The 22,109-nt window shown below is 43.3% G+C and overlaps 1 protein-coding gene across 2 annotated transcripts in view; it reads right to left on the reverse strand.

Moving 5' to 3' along the window:
* Positions 1-19,067: 19,067 nt before the first annotated feature.
* The window catches only part of LOC133575646 (coiled-coil domain-containing protein 6-like), a 36,941-nt gene continuing 33,899 nt past the window's right edge, over positions 19,068-22,109 (reverse strand). For both annotated transcript variants that reach the window (XM_061928475.2, XM_061928382.2), the window contains exon 9: positions 19,068-20,158. In XM_061928475.2, coding sequence (XP_061784459.2) covers positions 19,964-20,158 — 195 coding nt within the window. In that variant the 3' untranslated portion in view covers positions 19,068-19,963. The remainder of the gene's footprint in view (positions 20,159-22,109) is intronic.

Raw genomic sequence — 22,109 nt, forward strand, 5'->3', positions numbered from 1 at the left:
TCGTTCGTACCGAGAAATATAAAGCCTACAGTAAAAATAAGTACCGGTAATTTCCATTTATTTATATAGCGGATTTCACAGACAGAATCACAAAGTGATTTACAGTGTGTATAGAAAATGAAAGCATAGTAAAAAAAATAATCTAAGAATATAATATTTAAAAAAAAAAATTAAAAGTGAAATTTCCTCCCGTTCCTCGCGCCCCACCTGTCATGTCTCTATTCCCCACCAGTGGGGCGCGCCCCACACTTTGAGAAACGCTGTCATAGGTACACTTCAACTGTGAGAGACAGAATGTGGGGGAAAAAAACAGGAATTCACATTGTAGGATTTTTAAATAATTTATTTGTAAATTATGGTGGAAAATAAGTATTTGGTCAATAACAAAAATTCAACTCAATACTTTGTAATATAACCTTTGTTGGCAATAACAGAGGTCAAACGATTACTATAGGTCTTTACCAGGTTTACACACACACAGTAGCTGGTATTTTGGCCCATTCCTCCATGCAGATCTTCTCGAGAGCAGTTACCGTATTTTCCGCACCATAAGGCGCCCTGGGTTATAAGCCGCGCCTTCAATGAACGGCATATTTCAAAACTTTGTCCACCTATAAGCCGCCCCGTGTTATAAGCCGCATCTAACTGCGCTAAAGGAATGTCAAAAAAACAGTCAGATAGGTCAGTCAAACTTTAATAATATATTAAAAACCAGCGTGATGTGGGCGCGCATGGAGTCGTATATCAACATGGACGGAGCTGCGTGAAAAAAGCCACCCGGCCTTTTCGCGTAAACTTAAACTTACCTTAACCACTCGCTCATCTTTTCTTCATCCATCCCTTCGAGTTAGCTTTTATGATGACGCCGGCTGGAAAGGTCTCTTTTGGCAAGGTCTTCCTTTTGAATATCACCATGGGTGGAAGTTTCTGGCCATTAGCATGGCAAGCTAGAACCACAGTGAAGGATGACTTCTCATTCCCTGTGGTGCGAATATTCACCGTACGTGCTCCCGTTGTATCCACAGTGCGGTTCACAGGAATATCAAAAGTCAGTGGAACCTCGTCCATGTTGATAATGTTCTCTGGCCGGATCTTTTTTTCAGCTATCTTGTTTTTACAATATGCACGGAAAGTAGCCAGCTTTTCTTGAAAGTCTTTAGGCAGTTGCTGTGAAATAGTAGTCCGTGTGCGGATGGAGAGATTGCGTCTTTTCATGAACCGGAAACCTGTCGCTTAGTAGGAGCCATTTTGTGGTCTTTACAGATGTAAACACACAAAGGAAATGAAACGTAATATCCGCGCACTTCTTCTTCTTCTACGGGGGCGGGTGGTTGCTTACAGTAGAAGAAGAAGCGCTTCCTCTTCTATGGGGGCGGGTGCTTACCTTGGCGGTTGCTTGCGTAGAAGAAGAAGCGCTTCCTGTTCTACGGGGAAAAAAGATGGCGGCTGTTTACCGTAGTTGCGAGACCGAAACTTTATGAAAATGAATCTTAATATTAATCCATATATAAAGCGCACCGGGTTATAAGCCGCACTGTCAGCTTTTGAGTAAATTTGTGGTTTTTAGGTGCGGCTAATAGTGCGGAAAATACGGTATGTTTTGGGGCTGTCGCTGAGCAACACGGACTTTCAACTCCCTCCACAGATTTTCTATGGGGTTGAGGTCTGGAGACTGGCTAGGCCACTCCAGGACTTTCAAATGCTTCTTACGGAGCCACTCCTTCGTTGCCCGGGCGGTGTGTTTGGGATCATTGTCATGCTGGAAGATCCAGCCACGTTTCATCTTCAAAGCTCTCACTGATGGAAGGAGGTTTTGGCTCAAAATCTCACGATACATGACCCCATTCATTCTTTCCTTGACACGGATCAGTCGGCCTGTCCCCTTAGCAGAAAAACAGCCCCAAAGCAGGATGTTTCCACCCCCATGCTTCACAGTAGGTACGGTGTTCTTGGGATGCAACTCAGTATTCTTCTTCCTCCAAACACAACGAGTTGAGTTTATACCAAAAAGTTCTATTTCGGTTTCATCTGACCACATGACATTCTCCCAATCCTCTGCTGTATCATCCATGTGCTCTCTGGCAAACTTCAGACGGGCCTGGACATGCACTGGCTTAAGCAGGGGGACACGTCTGGCACTGCAGGATTTGATTCCCTGTCGGCGTAGTGTGTTACTGATGGTAACCTTTGTTACTTTGGTCCCAGCTCTCTGCAGGTCATTCACCAGGTCCCCCCGTGTGGTTCTGGGATTTTTGCTCACCGTTCTCATGATCATTTTGACCCCACGGGATGAGATCTTGCGTGGAGCCCCAGATCGAGGGAGATTATCAGTGGTCTTGTATGTCTTCCATTTTCTGATAATTGCTCCCACAGTTGATTTTTTCACACCAAGCTGCTTGCCTATTGTAGATTCACTCTTCACAGTCTGGTGCAGGTCTACAATTCTTTTCCTGGTGACCTTCGACAGCTCTTTGGTCTTGGCCATAGTGGAGTTTGGAGTCTGACTGTTTGAGGCTGTGGACAGGTGTCTTTTATACAGATAACCAGTTCAAACAGGTGCCATTAATACAGGTAACAAGTGGAGGACAGAAGAGCTTCTTAAAGAAGAAGTTACAGGTCTGTGAGAGCCAGAGATCTTCCTTGTTTGAAGTGACCAAATACTTATTTTCCACCATCCATCCATCTTCTTCCGCTTATCCGAGGTCGGGTCGCGGGGGCAGCAGCTTAAGCAGGGAAGCCCAGACTTCCCTCTCCCCAGCCACTTCGTCCAGTTCCTCCCGGGGGATCCCGAGGCGTTCCCAGGCCAGCCGGGAGACATAGTCTTCCCAACGTGTCCTGGGTCTTCCCCGTGGCCTTCTACCGGTCGGACATGCCCTAAACACCTCCCTAGGGAGGCGTTCGGGTGGCATCCTGACCAGATGCCCGAACCACCTCATCTGGCTCCTCTCCATGTGGAGGAGCAGCGGCTTTACTTTGAGCTCCCCCCAAATGACAGAGCTTCTCACCCTATCTCTAAGGGAGAGCCCCGCCACCCGGCGGAGGAAACTCATTTCGGCCGCTTGTACCCGTGATCTTGTCCTTTCGGTCATGACCCAAAGCTCATGACCATAGGTGAGGATGGGAAAGTAGATCGACCGGTAAATTGAGAGCTTTGCCTTCCGGCTCAGCTCCTTCTTCACCACAACGGATCGATACAGCGTCCGCATTACTGAAGACGCCGCACCGATCCGCCTGTCGATCTCACCATCCACTCTTCCCTCACTCGTGAACAAGACTCCGAGGTACTTGAACTCCTCCACTTGGGGCAGGGTCTCCTCCCCAACCCGAAGATGGCATTCCACCCTTTTCCGGGCGAGAACCATGGACTCGGACTTGGAGGTGCTGATTCTCATCCCAGTCGCTTCACACTCGGCTGCGAACCGATCCAGTGAGAGCTGGAGATCCTGGCCAGATGAAGCCATCAGGACCACATCATCTGCAAAAAGCAGAGACCTAATCCTGCAGCCACCAAACCAGATCCCCTCAACGCCTTGACTGCGCCTAGAAATTCTGTCCATAAAAGTTCAGAACAGAATGGGTGACAAAGGGCAGCCTTGGCGGAGTCCAACTCTCACTGGAAACGTGTCCGACTTACTGCCGGCAATGCGGACCAAGCTCTGACACTGATCATACAGGGAGCGGACTGCCACAATCAGACAGTCTGATACCCCATACTCTCTGAGCACTCCCCACAGGACTTCCCGAGGGACACGGTCGAATGCCTTCTCCAAGTCCACAAAACACATGTAGACTGGTTGGGCAAACTCCCATGCACCCTCAAGGACCCTGCCGAGAGTATAGAGCTGGTCCACAGTTCCACGACCAGGACGAAAACCACACTGTTCCTCCTGAATCCGAGGTTCGACTATCCGGCGTAGCCTCCTCTCCAGTACACCTGAATAGACCTTACCGGGAAGGCTGAGGAGTGTGATCCCACCATAGTTAGAACACACCCTCCGGTTCCCCTTCTTAAAGAGAGGAACCACCACCCCGGTCTGCTAATCCAGTGGTACCGCCCCCGATGTCCACGCGATGCTGCAGAGTCTTGTCAACCAAGACAGCCCCACAGCATCCAGAGCCTTAAGGAACTCCGGGCGGATCTCATCCACCCCCGGGGCCTTGCCACTGAGGAGCTTTTTAACTACCTCAGCAACCTCAGCCCCAGAAATAGAAGAGCCCACCACAGACTCCCCAGGCACTGCTTCCTCATAGGAAGACGTGTTGGTGGGATTTTGAATACATTTCTATGCCTATTTGTCAATAACCTTATTGATCTTGAATAAACTCTCATGCCTATTTGTCAATAACCTTATTGATTTTGAATAAACTCTCATGCCTATTTGTCAATAACCTTATTGATTTTGAATAAACTCCTATGCCTATTTGTCAATAACCTTATTGATTTTGAATAAACTCTCATGCCTATTTGTCAATAACCTTATTGATTTTGAATAAACTCTCATGCCTATTTGTCAATAACCTTATTGATTTTAAAGAAACTATTATGCCTATTTGTCAATAACCGTATTGATTTTGAATAAACTCTCATGTCTATTTGTCAATAACCTTATTGATTTTGAATAAACTCCTATGCCTATGTGTCAATAACCTTATTGATTTTGAATAAACTCTCATGCCTATTTGTCAATAACCTTATTGATTTTGAATAAACTCTTATGCCTATTTGTCAATAACCTTATTGATTTTGAATAAACTCTCATGCCTATTTGTCAATAACCTTATTGATTTTGAAGAAACCCTTATGCCTATTTGTCAATAACCTTATTGATTTTGAATAAACTCTCATGCCTATTTGTCAATAACTTTATTGATTTTGAATAAACTCTTATGCCTACTTGTCAATAACTTTATTGATTTTGAATAAACTCTTATGCCTATGTGTCAATAACCTTATTGATTTTGAATAAACTTCTATGCCTATTTGTCAATAACCTTATTGATTTTAAAGAAACTCCTATGCCTATTTGTCAATAACCCTATTGATTTTGAATAAACTTCTACGCCTATTTGTCAATAACTTTATTGATTTTGAATAAACTGTCATGCCTATTTGTCAATAACCTTATTGATTTTGAATAAACCATTATGCCTATGTGTCGATAACCTTATTGATTTTGAATAAACCATTATACCTGTGTCAATAACCTTATTGATTTTGAATAAACTCTCATGCCTATTTGTCAATAACCTTATTGATTTTGAATAAATTCTCATGCCTATTTGTCAAAAACTTTATTGATTTTGAAGAAACTCTTATGCCTATTTGTCAATAACATTATTGATTTTGAAGAAACTATTATGCCTATTTGTCAACAACCTTATTGATTTCGAAGACTTAGTAAAACAAAGATGTAACTAAGATCCAAAAGTGAACATCTTCATTGTCACTTGCTATAACTGACAAAAACAATTTTTCCTCGCTTATTCAAAGATGGTCTCCGTCAAGGCAAGAACTCTGTTGATATTGAAGAAAGGCAGAAACAAGAATTAGGTGCATCTTCTCTGTCATCTGTGCAGCAGGGCTCAGTTTGTACATCATTGTTGTCTCATCCCCACAATTGCACATTCTTTCTTTCCAACCCTTCTTATTGTGCCAAACACCAACTATGTCCAATAAAGTTCAGCACATGCAGCAAGAATCTGTGCAGCACATGTGCATCAACAACAACATGCTTTGCTGGATGGATGGACAGGACATCTTGAAAAAAGACCTATTTAGAAGAAATATACAGGTAAAAGCCAGTAAATTAGAATATTTTGAAAAACTTGATTTATTTCAGTAATTGCATTCAAAAGGTGTAACTTGTACATTATATTTATTCATTGCACACAGACTGATGCATTCAAATGTTTATTTCATTTAATTTTGATGATTTGAAGTGGCAACAAATGAAAATCCAAAATTCCGTGTGTCACAAAATGAGAATATTACTTAAGGCTAATACAAAAAAGGGATTTTTAGAAATGTTGGCCAACTGAAAAGTATGAAAATGAAAAATATGAGCATGTACAATACTCAATACTTGGTTGGAGCTCCTTTTGCCTCAATTACTGCGTTAATGCGGCGTGGCATGGAGTCGATGAGTTTCTGGCACTGCTCAGGTGTTATGAGAGCCCAGGTTGCTCTGATAGTGGCCTTCAACTCTTCTGCGTTTTTGGGTCTGGCATTCTGCATCTTCCTTTTCACAATACCCCACAGATTTTCTATGGGGCTAAGGTCAGGGGAGTTGGCGGGCCAATTTAGAACAGAAATACCATGGTCCGTAAACCAGGCACGGGTAGATTTTGCGCTGTGTGCAGGCGCCAAGTCCTGTTGGAACTTGAAATCTCCATCTCCATAGAGCAGGTCAGCAGCAGGAAGCATGAAGTGCTCTAAAGCTTGCTGGTAGACGGCTGCGTTGACCCTGGATCTCAGGAAACAGAGTGGACCGACACCAGCAGATGACATGGCACCCCAAACCATCACCCAACCATGCAAATTTTGCATTTCCTTTGGAAATCGAGGTCCCAGAGTCTGGAGGAAGACAGGAGAGGCACAGGATCCACGTTGCCTGAAGTCTAGTGTAAAGTTTCCACCATCAGTGATGGTTTGGGGTGCCATGTCATCTGCTGGTGTCGGTCCACTCTGTTTCCTGAGATCCAGGGTCAACGCAGCCGTCTACCAGCAAGTTTTAGAGCACTTCATGCTTCCTGCTGCTGACCTGCTCTATGGAGATGGAGATTTCAAGTTCCAACAGGACTTGGCGCCTGCACACAGCGCAAAATCTACCCGTGCCTGGTTTACGGACCATGGTATTTCTGTTCTAAATTGGCCCGCCAACTCCCCTGACCTTAGCCCCATAGAAAATCTGTGGGGTATTGTGAAAAGGAAGATGCAGAATGCCAGACCCAAAAACGCAGAAGAGTTGAAGGCCACTATCAGAGCAACCTGGGCTCTCATAACACCTGAGCAGTGCCAGAAACTCATCGACTCCATGCCACGCCGCATGAACGCAGTAATTGAGGCAAAAGGAGCTCCAACCAAGTATTGAGTATTGTACATGCTCATATTTTTCATTTTCATACTTTTCAGTTGGCCAACATTTCTAAAAATCCCTTTTTTGTATTAGCCTTAAGTAATATTCTAATTTTGTGACACACGGAATTTTGGATTTTCATTTGTTGCCACTTCAAATCATGAAAATTAAATGAAATAAACATTTGAATGCATCAGTCTGTGTGCAATGAATAAATATAATGTACAAGTTACACCTTTTGAATGCAATTACTGAAATAAATCAAGTTTTTCAAAATATTCTAATTTACTGGCTTTTACCTGTATATCTAAAAAAATACATGTTGGATAAAAAAAATGTAGTTTCTGCGTGGTTATTGTCGCATGCTAACTTTTCTAGGATCCAGCCAAACTTTACAAAATCACAAACTATTCTATTCTCCATCAAGGCAGTAAGCCTCCTATTGATTTTTGAACTGAGAGGACGTTGTTCCCTGTACTGGTCATCATTTATTTTGATGGAAGAAAATACATTCTTGTACCGGTAATTAAGGCCAAAAGAGCTGCAAACTCTCAATTTCCCTGGCGTCTAATGAACACAAGACACGTTTCTTTATTTGCAATTATAAACTACTAAGAGTATTTATGAAGCATATGCAGATGTCACTGAGCCGAATGATCAAAATGAGAGGATGTTCCCTCTCACTCTCTACAGTTATGGTCATTCGCTTCTTTTAGTTACCATATTTTCCGCACTATTAGCCGCACCTAAAAACCACAAATTTACTCAAAAGCTGACAGTGCGCCTTATAACCCGGTGCGCTTTATATATGGATTAATATTAAGATTCATTTTCATAAAGTTTCGGTCTCGCAACTACGGTAAACAGCCGCCATCTTTTTCCCCGTAGAAGAGGAAGTGCTTCTTCTTCTACGCAAGCAACCGCCAAGGTAAGCACCCGCCCCCATAGAACAGGAAGCGCTTCTTCTTCTACTGTAAGCAACCACCCGCCCGCGTAGAAGAAGAAAAAGCGCGCGGATATTACCGTACGTTTCATTTCCTTTGTGTGTTTACATCTGTAAAGACCACAAAATGGCTCCTACTAAGCGACAGGTTTCCGGTTCATGAAAAGACGCAATCTCTCCATCCGCACACGGACTACTATTTCACAGCAACTGCCTAAAGACTTTCAAGAAAAGCTGGCTACTTTCCGTGCATATTGTAAAAACAAGATAGCTGAAAAAAAAGATCCGGCCAGAGAACATTATCAACATGGACGAGGTTCCACTGACTTTTGATATTCCTGTGAACCGCACTGTGGATACAACGGGAGCACGTACGGTGAATATTCGCACCACAGGGAATGAGAAGTCGTCCTTCACTGTGGTTCTAGCTTGCCATGCTAATGGCCAGAAACTTCCACCCATGGTGATATTCAAAAGGAAGACCTTGCCAAAAGAGACCTTTCCAGCCGGCGTCATCATAAAAGCTAACTCGAAGGGATGGATGGATGAAGAAAAGATGAGCGAGTGGTTAAGGGAAGTTTACGCGAAGAGGCCGGGTGGCTTTTTTCACGCAGCTCCGTCCATGTTGATATACGACTCCATGCGCGCCCACATCACGCTGGTTTTTAATATATTATTAAAGTTTGACTGACCTATCTGACTGTTTTTTTGACATTCCTTTAGCGCAGTTAGATGCGGCTTATAACACGGGGCGGCTTATAGGTGGACAAAGTTTTGAAATATGCCGTTCATTGAAGGCGCGGCTTATAACCCAGGGCGCCTTATGGTGCGGAAAATACGGTATCTTGTTTAGCTTATGCATTGTTTATGTTCTTTGTTTTGTTTCTTTTGCTCTATGCTTTTTAACCCTGTAAAGCACTTTGGTCCAATTTAAAAAAATGGTTGTAAACGTGCTATACAAATAAAGTTGCTTTGCCTTCTCCTCAGGCTGCCTATGCCCTCCAAGACCTGGTTGGAACTGGTTTTAATGTCAGTTGCAATAAGTGCACAATGACAGTACAGATAAATCCTGGCACAGAGAGAAAGGATTACTTCTTAAATCCCAAACTAAAGCTAGTGGGCGGGGGGGGGAATAGCAGGTGACCTCTGCTTGCATGACTTCCCAGACTTTGCTCTCGTCCAATCACAGCATTCCTCTTCATTAGGTGCTACATAACCATGGTGAGTCCACATACGAATAAAAAAAAGTCTGCACACTAACCGGCGGCGAGCCTATTAGAAGCATCCCTGCTGAAGACGCAGGAGAAGCCGCAGCTTCCCGAGGGGGCGTCGACGCTGGCAGGCCCCTCCCCCCCCTCCTGCCGTCGCTGGCTGCTTGGATTGGTTCAGGTTTCTGCAAGAGAACACCAGTAAAAACAGTCAAGAGAAGAAAGGAGGACTCTCTCCAGGGGGGGGTGTTGTGTGAGCAAAGGTCACCTGAGGAGGAGAGGTCCTTCCACTCCCAGCCTGTGGAGGGCTCCCCCATGCTCGGGCCCCGCCCCGCAAAAAGGGGTCGAGTAAGACAATCCGATCTTGAGAACAAAAGCGGCTTGGGCCCAAACCAAACACACGTCCCTGGAATGGAAAGTGTTACAGAAGCAAAGTGTAGGCCAGGTAACAGCTGAGTAGTGGAAGTCAAATAAAGGAGAAGTACTCACAGGTATAGATATATGCAAAGTGCATACCTGCCAACTTTTGAAATCAGAAAAACCTAGTAGCCATTGTCCAGGAGCTGGAGCGTGGGCCCATACCTGGCCGTCGCCGGCAGCGAGACGCGCTTGGAGGTGCGCTCAGCGCGGCTCCCTTATGATTTGCGCACTGGTGTGCGTCTGGGTCGTGACAGCGTGGCACGCGAATGTCTGTGCTGCATTGGATCAGTCTCCTTTCTTTAACGGGCAAAAGCTTTATAACCTCACCATACCTGCCAACTTTTAAATCAGAAAAACCTAGTAGCCAGGGTCCAAGGGCCGCAGGCCCCGGTAGGTCCAGGACAAAGTCCTGGTGGGGGGGTTCAGGCGACGCAAAATGATTGATTGCATTCAGACAGGTTAAAATGTTGCTAAAACCATCACTTTTCCATCAGTCACAGTGACTTTTCAAAACAAAAATATTACAGCAAAAATCATATGGGTTGATTGACATGTTTATTCTGTAAGCTAACTTCAATAGTTTGAAATTATTTTTGACAGTTAATGCCAGTTATCCTGTCAACCTTTCACAAGACTTCAATTTGTTCATTGAAAGTATAAACACTTTTTACAGTAAACAAATGGTAAAACAGTACTAAACAATTCCAATTAAAAAAAAAATTGGTGTCATTATTAACTTTCTGTCCAAGCTTGTATAATCTACTGCCTTGTTCAATTGTAAAAAAATATTCTGTGCCTAAAATTCACATTTCTATCACAATTATCATACTGTAAACATGGTAAGCTAACTTCATTAAAATTAATAGTCCTGTCAATAGCATGGAATTACAATTCAAATGTAGTTTTTTTGTAAGCCTTTCAAAAGAATTCAAAATATGAAAAATTCATGAAAATGAATTGAAGCCATCAGACACTTGAAAAGTGGCACATCACATCTCTAATGTAATCATTTGAACTTTTCAACAGAAATAGCACTGCAAAAATATTAAGGACATACTTCTGTATTTTGGTAGTTATGCTGTCAACATTTAACAAGATTTCTTCAACTTGGACTTGAAAGCATAAATAGTATAAACACTTTTAACAGTATAACAGTACTAAACAATTCCAATAGATAACATTGGTGTCATTACCTTTTTGTGGCTAAAATACAAATTTATTCTATCAGATTGATCATACTGCAAAAAATGATATGGTAACTTTATGATAAGTTTACTTGAAGTGGCATAAAACACTGAAAGTGATTGTTCCTATAACCCCTTTGTTTCAAATGTTTGTTCCACTTGTGGCAGTCGGGCACCAGCATACCGTCTTTGACAACTTGAAGTGGCATAAAACACTGAAAGTGATTGTTCCTATAACCCCTTTGTTTTAAATGTTGTATGCCACTTCAAGTTGTCAAAGACGTGCTGTGAAATACAGCCGACAGGATTGCGCACCAAACACGAAGCAAGGCCAAAGCGCATGCATGGTGCAGGAGAACTAAAGGACTTCTTCTTTCATTTAAGGTTTGTGATAAACCATCAAACTCATTCGTTAAAAGGACTCTATAGTAATATAAAGTGAGTTTTTCTGGACATTATCATGCAAGAAAAGTTAATTTTTGGGACCGCGATCACCGCGTAATGATTTTTAAAGGTTGCATTACAAACATTTAACTGTCCCATGTGATCAGCCAGTGCGATTGGAAGTCCATGCTCAATTATTGCCTCCGTAAATAAAACTTTGGCATTTATCACATCCAAAGAATCTGTTTGGGCGACGAAAAACGTTGAAAGTTTTCCACTTGTATCGCTAGCAACGGCATTAGACTTGTGTTTTTTTTGTCCCAACGTGGTCTTTTACATCGCTAATTCCTCCGTGTCCGATCGAAAAATCTTGTCTGCACAAGGCGCACTTCGCGTAGTTTTCACCCTTTTTTTTTTTTTAAATGAATGAAAAACCGTATTTTTTATCACTGCAACCGTAACCCGGAATAGGTTGATGAAAACCGTACTAATTACGGGAAAACCGGAGTAGTTGGCAGGTATGAAAGTGGTACATGTGGGGTGTTACCATTTAGTGGTCAATTGTAGGGAATATGTACTGTACTGTGCAATCTACTAATAAAAGTTTCAATCAATCAATCAATGAATTGGCAGATCCTTGCATTGACATTTCAACACTTAACACTGGGGTCTAAATATTAAAATGTACATATTTGAGGCGTTCCTCAAGGCACCCCTTTAAGTCCTCTCCTTTTTGGCAATCCCACTTTTTTCATAATGTGATTTATGCAAGTAAGGTGTTGTTTGTTAACTTCAGATGCAGTCATTCGTTCAACGTCTTTAGTTATATTAGTGGTGTTCCTCAAGGTTCCATCTTAGGTCCTCTCTTTTTCGTCATTTGGTCTATTCCTTCGGGAGTCCTTATACAATGGGCCATGCGGGCCCTAATAAGTAAAAGTAGCATTTGCAAAGCACTGTTTGTTACTTGGTGGTGTTGATTACATAATTTGGTGCGATACAAAAGAAACATTTTATAACATTATCATTCCTAACAGCCATGTGTAACCGGGGCGCAAATAAACTAAAACAAAAGTAAAAGTAAAGTTTGCTTGTTACTTGGTGGTGTTGATGACATATTTTGGTGGAATACAAAAATGTTTTATAACATTTTATCATTAACAGTGTGTAACCAGGACACTACAATTGAATAAAGTAAAAGTAGAATTTGCAGATCAAATACAGTAATTGGTTTGATCAAAAAAAAATTAAGTTAATTAATTTATAAATTAATTTATTTTTTATTTTATTTTTTTAATCTTATTATTTATTTGTGTGTGGCGTCACGCGGGTCTCACTTCCTGTTGGGTGGGGTCCGTGCCCGTGTGGCCCGACCTTGCGCTGTGGGGTCTCTGTTGGTGACTTGGTGTGGTGGCGGCGCAGCCCCCGTGTCTGGTCTGGATGCTGTGTCTCGGTTGTTTGGGCGGGTTTGGGTTGGGGTGGGGGGCCTTTTGGTTGGGGGGGTTGTTGGTGTCTCTTGTTTGCGTGTTGGCGTTCGGGCTGACTGGCGGGCTGGCGCCGGCTGGTCTCCGTGGCCCTGGTGGCGTGTGGTTGCTGGTCGCAGTTTTTTTTTTGATCGCTTTGATTTGATTGGCTGGTGCTGGCTGTCTGGGGTTATTGCGGCTGCTGTTTCTGCTGCCGTTTGTTTGTGGTGTGGGCGCCCGTGGCTGCTGGGTCTGGTGCAGGGGTGTGGCTGATGTTGTGACTGGTGGCAGCGCGCGCGCGCGTGATGGCTGTCGGGGCTGACGAACTGTGTATATGTATGTATATGTGTGTGTATGTATGTATGTTTATATATGTGTATGTGTACATATGTGTATGTATATGTATACATGTGTATGTGTGGGTATGTATACATGTATGTGTATGTATATATGTATGTATGTATGTATATTTCTGGGGGTACGCTCTGGGCCTGCCTGTCAGAAGGGGGTCGACGCCTCAGGCTACTGCATCCGAACTGCGTGTCTGGAGCTCCTGGGTCCCGCTGTCCATCCCTTCCGGGTGCCCGTCTTGGTTGGGGCCTGTTGGGCCTAGTCCCTGCGTCTATTGTGGTAGCTTGGTGCTGCAAGGTATTCCGAGGTGCTGCGAGTCGGCCAGTTGCTGGGGTAGTGACCTTGTTTGTCAGCATGTCTGTGATCTTCTTTTATTTTTTTAAATTAATTAATTAATTAATTTTTTTTTTTTTTAATATATTTTATTAATATTATTTTTTAATTTTTCCCCTCCCTCGGGGGGGGGGGGCTCGGCGGGGCGGTTGCTGGTTGTTCCATCTCCATCGTTGGGGTCCCTGCGGGTGGGGTGGGTGGTTCCCGTGGCCCTGTGCCTGGGTGGTCCTGCGGCGGCCGGTTTGGGTGGGGTGGCTGGCCTCGCCGCGCTCTCCGGGGGTGGGGGGTGGGCTCGTGGGGGCCCGGTTGCCGGTGGGGCGGGGGAGGTCTTCCCGTCCGGTTGCGGGGAGTCTCTGGGTCCCTCGGGCGGGGCGTCTCGCCTTTCTGCCCGTGTGGGGTGTGGTCTCTCGCTGGCTTGGGGTCTGGCTGTCCCCTGCTTTTCTCGTGCCCTGTCCTCTGCCGGGTGCGTCTGTCTGCGGCCTGCTGCTGGCCCTTGTGGGCGGTACGGTGGGTCGGGCTCTGGGGTTCCTGTCGCTGGCCGGCTTGGCTGCGTGGGGGCGGTGGGCCCTGGTTCCCTGGGCACCACGCCTCCTGTTTGTGGGTTGGGCTCTCGGGGGTGATGGGGCCGTGCTCTGGCTCCCACGCACTCTGGGAGTCGAATGTATTGTACATGCAAATTCACATATGCTCACATACGTACATAGGTACCTACGCTCCCACATACATACACAAATACAGTACATATTTACCTACCTAATGTTCGTACATCCACACGCACATTCAATATACAAACATACACATACACATACTGTACATATACATTCACTGTACAAACACATATACACATTCTGTACATATACATTCATTGTACAAACACATATACACATTCTGTACATATACAAGTACATATGCATACTTACACTCATGCACATAATCACGTTTCATCAAACATATATTAACGTTGTTGCCCTAGGGTAAACTGGGTGTAACACATGGCACACTGACAAAGCTTAACCTATTGTGACTATAACAATCTACAAGGTTAATGTAGGTTGCTTCTCTTTCTCCCCCTCCATTTTTCTGCATTCTTTCGTATCTCAAGTTATCATTACGTATATGTATTGTTGCATTTAAACAACTGTATTGTTGATAATAAAGGTAAATTATTGGTATTGTTCATTATCAATAGCGCTATTTCTATTGGTATTTGTATTGATCCATTTGTAGTGTAATAATGCTCATTGTCATTTCTGTATTATTTTTTATTTTTCGCTAACTGCTTATTTGCTATTACTTTTACCATCAACTACTGTTTGCAGATTAATGTTGTTACCTTGTGACGTTTATGAAATACAGTAATTGGTTGCATGAAAAAAAGAAATGTTTTAAGTACCATTTCAGATTATTGGCATTCAGTTTGCAAGGTATGATAAAAGAAGTCTTTAAGTGGTGTTTAGGAAAGGTTTTGTTTCAAGAGAAATGTTCTTAACAGCCATACATGTGTAAATAAAGTAATACCGTATTTTTCGGACTATAAGTCGCAGTTTTTTTTCATAGTGTGCGACTTATACTCAGGAGCGACTTATGTGTGAAATGATGAACACATTATAATATTATTGATGTCATTCACGTAAGAGACTAGACGTATAAGATTTCATGGGATTTAGTGATTAGGAGTGAGAGATTGTATAGCATGTTCTATATGTTATAGTTATTTGAATGACTCTTACCATAATATGTTACGTTAACATACCAGTTGGTTATTTATGCCTCATATAACGTACACTTATTCAGCCTGTTGTTCACTATTCTTCATTTATTAGGGCCCGCATGGCCCATTGTAAAAGGAATCCCAACGGGAGTCCTTTTACAATGGGACATAAGGACCTATTGTTTTTCTAAGGTTTTATTATTATTCCGCCGCCTCTTTGAGCACTAATTTGACCCACTTAATATGCTTCAAAACTCACCATATGACCATTTGACCCACACATCAGGACCTGCGAAAATTGTCTTTTAATAAAAAAACCGAACCCCAAAACTCACGCTCTAGCGCCCCCTAGAAAGAAAACTGCTTATAACTCCCAGTACGAATGTTGTAGAGACATGAAACAAAAACCTCTATGTAGGGCTCACTTAGCACTACTTTTCATTAATTAATTTCCTCGGGCAAAAGTCAACAGGAAGTTGGCAATTCCCCCTTCAAGACAAAAAAGTACTAAAAACAGTCACTTTTGCCTCTTTGAGCTGTAATTTGACCCCCTTAACACGCTTCAAAACTCACCGAACTGAACACACACATCAGGACTGGCAAAAATTTCAATCTAATAAAAAAAATTAACCCCAAATCTCAATAAAACGCAGAAAAAACTGCTCCTCGGAAGAAAGAAATGACAAAACTGCATGTAACTCCCACTGGGAAGGTCGGAGAGACATGAAACAAAAACCTCCATGTAGGTCTCACTTAGACCTACATTTCATAAATTGACAACCCCCAGCAAAAATCAACAGGAAGTTTGCTATTCCCCCTTCAAAACACATTTTTTGTAAAAACCGGTCAACTTCCTTCAAAAACTATCTCCTCTGAGCACGTTTGTCGTTTCGCCTTCAAACTAACACAGGAGAGAGATTGAACCCTTCTGATTAAAAGTTGGCGAAAGAGTTTTGATACCTGCTCCGGTTTTGATTTTATGACCCTTCAAATAACCGCTGCGCTGCTGTTTTTTTTAAGATGGCTGCTTAAAAGCAGGATGCACCAGCGTGCCCACACAATGCAGACAAGGTAGGTACACTAGACAAAAGTATTGGGACAATTCGGACTAAAAGTAGACAAAAGTATTGGGACACTTATGACGAAAACTGAACAAAAGTATTGGGACACTTACACTGGAAAAAATTATTGGGACACTTAGGAATACCACTGAACAAAAGTATTGGGACACTTGGGACTAAAACTTGACAAAAGTATTGGGACACTTATGGCTACCACTGAACAAAAGTATTGGGACACTTAGGACTACAACTGGACAAAAGTATTGGGACACTTAGGACTACCACTGGACAAAAGTTTTGGGACACTTACACTGGACAAAAGTATTGGAACACTTAGGACTACAACTTGACAAAAGTATCGGGACACTTAGGACTACCACTGGACAAAAGTCTTGGGACACTTACACTGGACAAAAGTATTGGGACACTTACGCCTAAACTTGACAAAAGTATTGGGACACTTAGGACTACAACTGGACAAAAGTATTGGGACACTTCGGACTACCACTTTAAAAAAGTATTGGGACACTTAGGACTAAAACTGGACAAAAGTATTGGGACACTTAGGACTACAACTTGACAAAAGTATTGGGACACTTACACTGGACAAAAATAATGGGACACTTAGGACTACAACTTGACAAAAGTATTGGGACACTTAGGACGAAAACTGGACAAAAGTATTGGGACACTTACACTGGACAAATGTATTGGGACACTTAGGACTACCACTGAACAAAAGTATTGGGACACTTCGGACTAAAAGTAGACAAAAGTATTTGGACACTTAGGACTACCACTGGACAAAAGTTTTGGGACACTTACACTGGACAAAAGTATTGGGACACTTAGGACTACAACTTGACAAAAGTATTGGGACACTTAGGATGAAAACTGGACAAAAGTATTGGGACACTTACACTGGACAAAAGTATTGGGACACTTAGGACTACAAATTGACAAAAGTATTGGGACACTTAGGACTACCACTGAACAAAAGTATTGGGACACTTCGGACTAAAAGTAGACAAAAGTATTTGGACACTTAGGACTACCACTGGACAAAGGTTTTGGGACACTTACACTGGACAAAAGTATTGGGACACTTAGGACTACAACTTGACAAAAGTATTGGGACACTTAGGACTACAACTTGACAAAAGTATTGGGACACTTACACTGGACAAAAGTATTGGGACACTTAGGACTACAACTTGACAAAAGTATTGGGACACTTAGGACTACCACTGGACAAAAGTCTTGGGACACTTACACTGGACAAAAGTATTGGGACACTTCGGACTACCACTTTAAAAAAGTATTGGGACACTTAGGACTAAAACTGAAAAAAAAGTATTGGGACACCTACACTGGACAAATGTATTGGGACACTTAGGATTAAAACTTGACAAAAGTATTGGGACACTTGGGACTATAACTTGACAAAAGTATTGGGACACTTAGGACGAAAACTGGACATAAGTATTGGGACACTTAGGAATACAACTGGACAAAAGTATTGGGACACCTACACTGGACAAAAGTATTGGGACACTTAGGACTACAACTTGACAAAAGTATTGGGAAATTTAGGACTAAAACTGGATATAAGTATTGGGACACTTAGGACTAGCACCTGCAAAAATACGCGGGCCTGACCAATGCTGCTTGCAGCTTTAATTTTAAATTGCCTTTCAAATGTCTATTGTTGGTGTTGGCTTTTATCAAATACATTTCCCCCGACTTATACTCCAGTGCGACTTATAGGTTTTATTTCCTTCTTTATTATGCATTTTCGGCCGGTGCGACTTATACTCCGGAGCGACTTATGGTCGGAAAAATACATACCGTATTTTCCGCACTATAAGCCGCACCTAAAAACCACAAATTTTCACAAAAGCTGACAGTGCGGCTTATAACCCGGTGCGCCTTATATATGGATTGATATAAATATTTATTTTCATAAAGTTTCGGTCTCGCAACTACGGTAAACAGCCGCCATCTTTTTTCCCCGTAGAACAGGAAGCGCTTCTTCTTCTACGCAAGCAACCGCCAAGGTAAGCACCCGCCCCCATAGAACAGGAAGCGCTTCTTCTTCTACTGTAAGCAACCACCCGCCCATGTAGAAGGAGAAAAAGCGTGCGGATATTACCGTACGTTTCATTTCCTTTGTGTGTTTACATCTGTAAAGACCACAAAATGGCTCCTACTAAGCGACAGGGATCCGGTTCATGAAAAGACGCAATCTCTCCATCCGCACACGGATTACTATTTCACAGCAACTGATATTCCTGTGAACCGCACTGTGGATACAACGGGAGCACGTACGGTGAATATTCGCACCACAGGGAATGAGAAGTCATCCTTCACTGTGGTTCTAGCTTGCCATGCTAATGGCCAGAAACTTCCACCCATGGTGATATTCAAAAGGAAGACCTTGCCAAAAGAGACCTTTCCAGCCGGCGTCATCATAAAAGCTAACTCGAAGGGATGGATGAAGAAAAGATGAGCGAGTGGTTAAGGTAAGTTTAAGTTTAAGTCCATGTTGATATACGATTCCATGCGCGCCCACATCACGCTGGTTTTTAATATATTATTAAAGTTTGACTGACCTATCTGACTGTTTTTTTGACATTCCTTTAGCGCAGTTAGATGCGGCTTATAACACGGGGCGGCTTATAGGTGGACAAAGTTTTGAAATATGCCGTTCATTGAAGGCGCGGCTTATAACCCAGGGCGCCTTATGGTGCGGAAAATACGGTATATGGATCTGTGGTTATCATCACAAAAAGAAAGATGTGCTGACGTCTTCCATGATGGTTTTGTTAGGAAATGTGCATTTGCTTTTTAAAAGAACCCACTCAGAACCACAAATCCTGGTTTTAAAATGCCGCTCCACCGCCGAACCTCCAAAGCCCAGCACATACAAGTTGCAGTTTTGATGTCATGGATTTATTTCAAAAGGCACAAAGATCTACCAAAAACAAATTCCATTCTGCAAAATCAAAAGGTAGCACTGCATAAATGCGTGGAGAGGGAAATGTGGATGCGTCTTCATCTCAAGAGCCTTTGAATCATACATAGAAAGGTAGTTTGACAGTACCACTCACGTCTAAGCAGTGTGTATGTTTAGTGTACGCAGCATAATAAGTCTTGCTATTATCCCATGGCCATGATAAAAGCGTGGAGAAATACACCAGAAAGAGATAAGAGTACATGACTAAGACCTCAGACTACATAGACACCTTCAAGGCCACACTCCTCCGTGTACCAGTGTGCATCCTTTTTTACTCCGCCCCACTAATCCGCAGAACAACAAAAAGCACCTGCCAAGTGAGCCACACTTGCCGGTCCTTCCATGACGCCGCTCGTGCTGAACGCTCGGTGAGGACGTGACTGCGATGGGAGTGGCTGGCGTCCGCAGCCGTGCGTCCGGCGGCGGCCGACTCAAACGTGGCCGCAGAAAGGGGAATAGCGCCGTGTGCTATCTGAAAAACGCCACAACCATTTTTTTTCCCAAGCAGCTACAGTCCCAAAGCAAAGAAAAACATGTACAAGACAGGAGGGCGGAACAGACGATTGGCCGACTAATTATTTTCAGTACGTCTGTTCCATTTAAGAGCAATTAGCCAGCGTGTGCGGCGTCAAACCTGTCGCTCGCCGCCGCCCTTCTCTCTCTCTCTCACCTCTTTTTTAAACTTTTTAAGCTGCTTCTGAGCGCTTCTTCCCGAGCTGTAAATGATGGAAGCTGCTGCGTTTTTTTTTGCGTCGTGGCATCCGGTGGGCGCCCTCGTGCACCAAGACAGGTGTGTGTGTGTGTGTGTGTGTGGCGTTAAGGCTGGGAGGGAGGAGGATGTGCGGCGTGATGCGACATGGCCGCCGGGGAGGACATGGACTGGACCATGGGCTGGGCCGGAGGGGGCGGCGGAAGCTGCGGCTGCAGGGCCCCTGAGTGTGTGTTGGGGGACGGCGGCGGGGTCGGACGCTTGAATTTGTCAGGACTGGTGCTTCTTCTTGGGGACGGCCTCTGTTGGACGAGACAGAAAGAAAGAAAGAACACCAGTAACTTTACCAGACACCACCATCAAACTCATTTTAGCTCAGGAGCCACATGGAGGAAAATATTTTCCCAAGGGACTAATAAAATCATGGCATGATAACTTACAAACCCCGTTTCCATATGAGTTGGGAAATTGTGTTAGATGTACCGTATTTTCCGCACCATAAGGCGCCCTGGGTTATAAGCCGCGCCTTCAATGAACGGCATATTTCAAAACTTTGTCCACCTATAAGCCGCCCCGTGTTATAAGCCGCATCTAACTGCGCTAAAGGGAATGTCAAAAAAACAGTCGGATAGGTCAGTCAAACTTTAATAATATATTAAAAACCAGCGTGATGTGGGCGCGCATGGAGTCGTATATCAACATGGACGGAGCTGCGTGAAAAAAGCCACCCGGCCTCTTCGCGTAAACTTAAACTTCCCTTAACCACTCGCTCATCTTTTCTTCATCCATCCATCCCTTCGAGTTAGCTTTTATGATGACGCCGGCTGGAAAGGTCTCTTTTGGCAAGGTCTTCCTTTTGAATATCACCATGGGTGGAAGTTTCTGGCCATTAGCATGGCAAGCTAGAACCACAGTGAAGGATGACTTCTCATTCCCTGTGGTGCGAATATTCACCGTACGTGCTCCCGTTGTATCCACAGTGCGGTTCACAGGAATATCAAAAGTCAGTGGAACCTCGTCCATGTTGATAATGTTCTCTGGCCGGATCTTTTTTTCAGCTATCTTGTTTTTACAATATGCACGGAAAGTAGCCAGCTTTTCTTGAAAGTCTTTAGGCAGTTGCTGTGAAATAGTAGTCCGTGTGCGGATGGAGAGATTGCGTCTTTTCATGAACCGGAAACCTGTCGCTCAGTAGGAGCCATTTTGTGGTCTTTACAGATGTAAACACACAAAGGAAATGAAACGTAATATCCGCGCGCTTCTTCTTCTTCTTCTTCTACGGGGGCGGGTGGTTGCTTACAGTAGAAGAAGAAGCGCTTCCTGTTCTATGGGGGCGGGTGCTTACCTTGGCGGTTGCTTGCCGTAGAAGAAGCGCTTCCTCTTCTACGAGGAAAAAAGATGGCGGCTGTTTACCGTAGTTGCGAGACCTAAACTTTATGAAAATTAATCTTAATATTAATCCATATACAAAGCGCACCGGGTTATAAGCCGCACTAGTGCGGAAAATACGGTAAATATAAACGGAATACAATGATTTGCAAATCCTTTTCAACCATATTCAATTGAATGCACTACAAGGACAACATATTTGATGTTCAAACTCAAACTGTATTTTTTTTTGCAAATAATAATTAACTTAGAATTTCATGGCTGCAACACGTGACAAAGTAGTTGGGAAAGGGCATGTTCACCACTGTGTTACATCACCTTTTCTTTTAACAACACTCAATAAACGATTGGGAACTGAGGAAACTAATTGTTGAAGCTTCGAAAGTGGAATTCTTTCCCATTCTTGTTTTATGTAGAGCTTCAGTCGTTCAACAATCCGGGGGTCTCCGCTGTCGTATTTTACGCTTCATAATGCGCCAAACATTTTCGATGGGAGACAGGTCTGGACTGCAGGCGGGCCAGGAAAGTACCCGCACTCTTTTTTCTTTTTTTTCTCCAAATATTTTTATTGAATTTTGCAGACAGTACAGTATGATGGATCATGGCAACAGCAAGTTGAGGTATCTGCACATTTTACAATATGTAACATAGTAAACCCCACCCTTTCATCTCCGTAATATCACTAAAATTCGTTCTATTTTATCCACTAGCGACGCTGAGATCATTATTCATGCGTTCGTTACGTCTCGTCTCGACTACTGTAACGTATTATTTTCGGGTCTCCCTATGTCTAGCATTAAAAGACTACAATTGGTACAAAATGCGGCTGCTAGACTTTTGACAAGAACAAGAAAGTTTGATCAT

Source organism: Nerophis lumbriciformis, linkage group LG02 (genome assembly GCF_033978685.3).
Source record: "Nerophis lumbriciformis linkage group LG02, RoL_Nlum_v2.1, whole genome shotgun sequence".
Classification (NCBI taxonomy): domain Eukaryota; kingdom Metazoa; phylum Chordata; class Actinopteri; order Syngnathiformes; family Syngnathidae; genus Nerophis; species Nerophis lumbriciformis.